Genomic DNA, 4,784 nt, shown 5'->3' on the forward strand with positions numbered 1-4,784 from the left:
AAATTATTGTTTTCAAAAGCATCTTCAGGTATGTGAAATAGGAAAAAATTTTTGTTACTGATCTTTATTGAAGTATAGCATTTTTCGAATTGAAAGTCAAAAACATGATCGGCAAAAGTGTTTGAACTCTTTTTTTCTCATTTCTCTAGTATAGTTTTACCTGAAATATAACGGCCCTTAATATAATATCTGGACTTGCTATAATCTTAATAAAATCTGAATGCTTGCTTTTAATTTGGAATCATATTCATAACATAATGAGATATAAATATTAAGATCACATATAATTTTGATAGAATCCTGTTATGCTCTGTTGATCGAGAATTGCTGAATGTGAAGCCTATACTAATGCAATAGACAAATCATTCTACATGCACGACATCGGAAAGTTGAAGAATCTCTGGAATGATTGTATTGTTATTGAAGGATGAAATCAAACATTGAATAAAATCGATTTTTGGCAAAAAGAATTGTTTTTCTTAGTCGGTCGCACGACTTGTTGAGTAATGTGTTATGTCGCTCATTACATTAAAACAGCCGTCCAAGCACGAGAAAGGAAAATGCGCCACAAGAGTATTTCTTCGTGATTTTGATTGAATCTAACATTTTTTTTCAAAAACTTGAATTTGGAGATATTTCTGGCAATCTCATACAGCTGTAAGTTTAATCATAAATTGCAGAAGACATTTTCGATGGTATGCAAGAGATATTCATGATCAAAATCTTATTACTCTTCCAGAAAGCACCCCATAGCCAAGTAAGTCGTCACATTGAAAAAAAAACTGTGTTTTCGTATATATAAACAATCAACACCTTCATGAATCAACTTTCACTTGTCATGTATCTTCTTGTTCTGCTTATGATAAATGTATTATACCGACCATTATAAAAAATAAAACCAGAAATACATAACACAGGAAAGGACACTGCAAGTTTTTGCATCAAAATGTAAGAGAAAATAGTTTATGAAAGTGCACCGGTGTTCGACGTCCGGTTTGCTTTCACCTCCGATCAATCGACTCAGAAATCATGAGACCGCGACGGACCAACACCACGACACTTCACGGATTCAACGCACGTTTTTCGTTAAAACAAAACTATTTATTTGTTTATCAAAAAGTCCGGTTTTCATTACATTTAGGCCGCGCACCAGAACTGAAAAACTACGTTGTATGGAAGTACTCGTTTCCCGGACAACCTAAAAGAGATGGTAACCGTGGCCATTGCTCCTCGCTCGATGTAAACACTGTATCCATACTTGTAGTAACGGTCGGCGTTTATTGTCACAAAGTTGATCACTTTGGCAGCCTGAAAAGAAAAAAAAAGCATCCACTAAATTTTCTTAAAAAGATTTTATTTCAAACAATCAATCAAATTACCGGATTTGTGTACTGAACTAAAACTGGGGTTATTGATCCTTTGGTGATGGTTTTCTCGAAGCAAATGGTGTCTGTTGCGGTTCGAGATCCGAAAAAATACGACAGCTCCGACGTCGGTGCTCCGGAAAACAGATTGTACCCAGCGGCAGGTCGGTTTACCAGACACAAAACTAAGAATAAGCTGCACGTAAATTTTAGTATCATCGTGGAAACGCTTCACATCGAAAACTGTTTCAAGGGCGTTGGTCCACAATGGTTTTATAGTGCTTTCCTTGGAGTTTTCACCGAAGAGTCCGAAACAGGACCATGTTCGATTAATGGTTTGCAATTAATCAAATAACTTAATTTGACGGTTACTTTCGTAGGTTGCAAACGTGCGAGACTACTTCGAGCTTATCAGATTCCCGGAAAACTGTGTCAGTGGGTTGTACATGTCAGGGTTATTTGCATGCCTGATTTGTGACTTTCGCCAGATATGGGCAGTTCAAGTACACGGTTGGTCAATGTGTACATTATTTTAGTGTTTGAATCCGATCATTATTTCCGCTAAAATCGTATTTGTATTGTATCGTATCGGTGTTTAAAATTCGAATAGAGGATGTAATCAAATTTTTGTGAAAGGTTCCGTAGTAGTCTCCTTACGAAAATTTTCATTATGGGCACAAAATTGTCATATCACAACGTGAATCTCATATGTGAACATGGTCTTTTGTGGGTATGCTCCACAGAGCCCCATTACGACATTTAACTGTTTCGGGTTATAAATATTTTTTAAAGTGTTCATCTTATTTCCTGTACATTCTTCTTGGAAACCGTTTTTGTACAGTTGATAGTTTTCGAGTTACAGTGATTTAATCAAAATTTGCGAACCTGCTAATGCAACGAGCGAATTGATTCAATTAAAGATTGCGTCGATTTTTTTTCGGATTTTTTTTGTAATATTTTGTGATGGTTTGTTAGTCTGTGTAACTCATTTGTACTAAGCCAGGGAGGATGCTTCAAAATCATTTCCAGAATTTTATTTTGAATCCTTCGTAGCCTTTTTTTTCCTGGTGGAACAACAACTTGACCTAATTGGTACCGCATGAATTACGGGTAGATGGAGTAAAATGCACCCCCTAAGGAAATCCAGCTATATCTTAACTATAGAGAATAACACGGAAGAGTTCCGTGACTATCTTCCGTAATAATTATTTCTCAAAATTACGTACAAATACTCGCTGAATACATTGAAAAATACATGAAATATCTTATTATCTAAAACTCTTAACTATTGTCTATTAAAATATATGCGGGGCATGACGCCCGATCGTGGAAAACATGAAAAATATACATTCTAAATTACGCGAAGTGACGATTATCTGAACATAAAGGCAGGATGATCTTAAACAACGGGTAAACATCCATCAAAACAACAGATTAAAGCTCATGACAACCAAGGGGCAATATGCACCCTCATAAAGCTTCTTCTTCTTCCTTAAAGAAAGCTTTAGACTTTTCGGTGACGAAATATTTGACAGGTGGAAGATTGTTCACTGTTATTCATTAAATTGATAACTTATGGATAATTATTGTAAGTAAATTCTTGAGCATTTTGCCTCACACAATTCGGGTCGTTTTGTCCCCAAAAATATGAGACGATAAATTTGACGATTTTTCTATAAAATTGCAAGTACATCGTCAGTATTAGAACTTATTTTAGAAACCCGAATGATTGGCAAAGAAGTTCACTGGTTACAAAATTAAAATCGTTTTCCTCACCCTAGAAAATTACTATGGAACGAACATCAAAAATAACTTCTAACAGAGACATAATTGTTTTTTTAAGTTTTCCAGATATGATTGAGCCATCGCTACCAAAATTTTATAATAATCTGTTGTTATGGCGGACTTTCAGTTTTATTAAAATTTCAGTGAAAAAAATTGGTAACTTTTGAGAAAAGCAAAAGGTACATTATGCCTCGGGGGCACGTTCTACCGCCTCTTCCCCGAAACCTGGACTGCAAATTTGTTTATAAATTAATAATCTGTTCTTAAGACAGAGCTTAGAATTTCTGTTCATGAAAGGGTATAAACATTAAATTTATTTATTATACTTTGACTGGATTCCTTCTATGTGATCCTTGAAATCAGACCATGCCAATTGCAAGTCATTGAATTTGATAACGTGATTATAGTTTGCAAGGCCTGCGGAACGTATTAAACCCAGATGGGTAAAGCAGGAAAAACTTTTGACTATAGTAACTTTTATTATGCTATAGACGTTACGAAGCGTTACATACATTACTTACAAAAAACGGGTGGGTAATGTCAGAGACATAACTGGATGTCGTGAATACGAAAAAACTGGCACACTCCCATCACTTTTCCGAATATCAGTTAGTTGATTGATTGTGTGAATTGTGCAAGCTTTCCCCTTTCTCACTAATAGAGTTTGAAGTGATACACCTACATTAAAGTACAGATTAGTTACATTAACCAGCTTATTGTAATCCTTCGGAAGACCCCTCGACAACGCTAACATAACAAATGTTGTAAATTAATCTTGGCAGTAAAAATGTCAAATGTCGGTTGCATAGTTTAGAACAGAAATTTGTTTCCGTATCCAGTGCAGATCAAACGGATAGATAGTATAAGCCTTTCAGGCTGTATGGTTGAGTCCAGTTAAGCTTGGCAGAAAGCAAATAGTAATTAACCACACTGATGGTTAAGTTTTGTTTATACGAATTGAATTGGTAAGTGAAGAATATGAATGAAGATTAAAATGAGTTATGTATTATGATTGAATTAATTAATAGGGCTCAGCTCAAGAATATATTTCCCGGTAAAGAGACTCGTGTGAATTGATTAGAAATACTAAACGTAAGTTGGTTTCAGTTCCTTATGGTATAACTAATTACATCTGAAATCCTTTTAGGAGATTTTAACACATTCTAATATATTTGTTGCGATCACGGAAAATCTATTCATTTCTTGTGGTAAAACCACACAGCTACTATTCTACAACTATATATTCCAAACTTGAAGCAATTCCTTTTTAATTTGCTAATATAGGAGGCTAGGTACTACAAATTTGTAGTTTATTTTTATTGAAGCTATGAAGTTCGAATATATCTGATTCTTCTCGAAAATTCAGTAGGAGACAATTGCAATGGCCTGGTCTGAAATGTATCGACGATCTTCGGTATGCAAGAGTAATTTTAATAATAATAATAATAATAATAATAATAATAATAATAATAATAATAATAATAATAATAATAATAATAATAATAATAATAATAATAATAATAATAATAATAATAATAATAATAATAATAATAATAATAATAATAATAATAATAATAATAATAATAATAATAATAATAATAATAATAATAATAATAATTATAATAATAAAAATTA

General features: G+C 33.4%; 1 protein-coding gene across 1 annotated transcript; it reads right to left on the bottom strand.

Annotated features, from left to right (window-relative positions):
- Window positions 1-1,079: 1,079 nt before the first annotated feature.
- On the bottom strand, window positions 1,080-1,597 carry LOC131436106 (uncharacterized). The gene is made up of 2 exons (XM_058604601.1): window positions 1,380-1,597; window positions 1,080-1,308 (listed from the first exon to the last, which is right to left on the bottom strand). Exons 1-2 carry the CDS (start codon window positions 1,581-1,583, stop codon window positions 1,138-1,140), a joined length of 375 nt encoding a protein of 124 aa, XP_058460584.1. The 5' UTR covers window positions 1,584-1,597; the 3' UTR covers window positions 1,080-1,137.
- Between the last annotated feature and the right edge of the window lie 3,187 nt (window positions 1,598-4,784).

The sequence above is a fragment of the Malaya genurostris genome, chromosome 3 (assembly GCF_030247185.1).
Source record: "Malaya genurostris strain Urasoe2022 chromosome 3, Malgen_1.1, whole genome shotgun sequence".
NCBI classification, from domain to species: domain Eukaryota; kingdom Metazoa; phylum Arthropoda; class Insecta; order Diptera; family Culicidae; genus Malaya; species Malaya genurostris.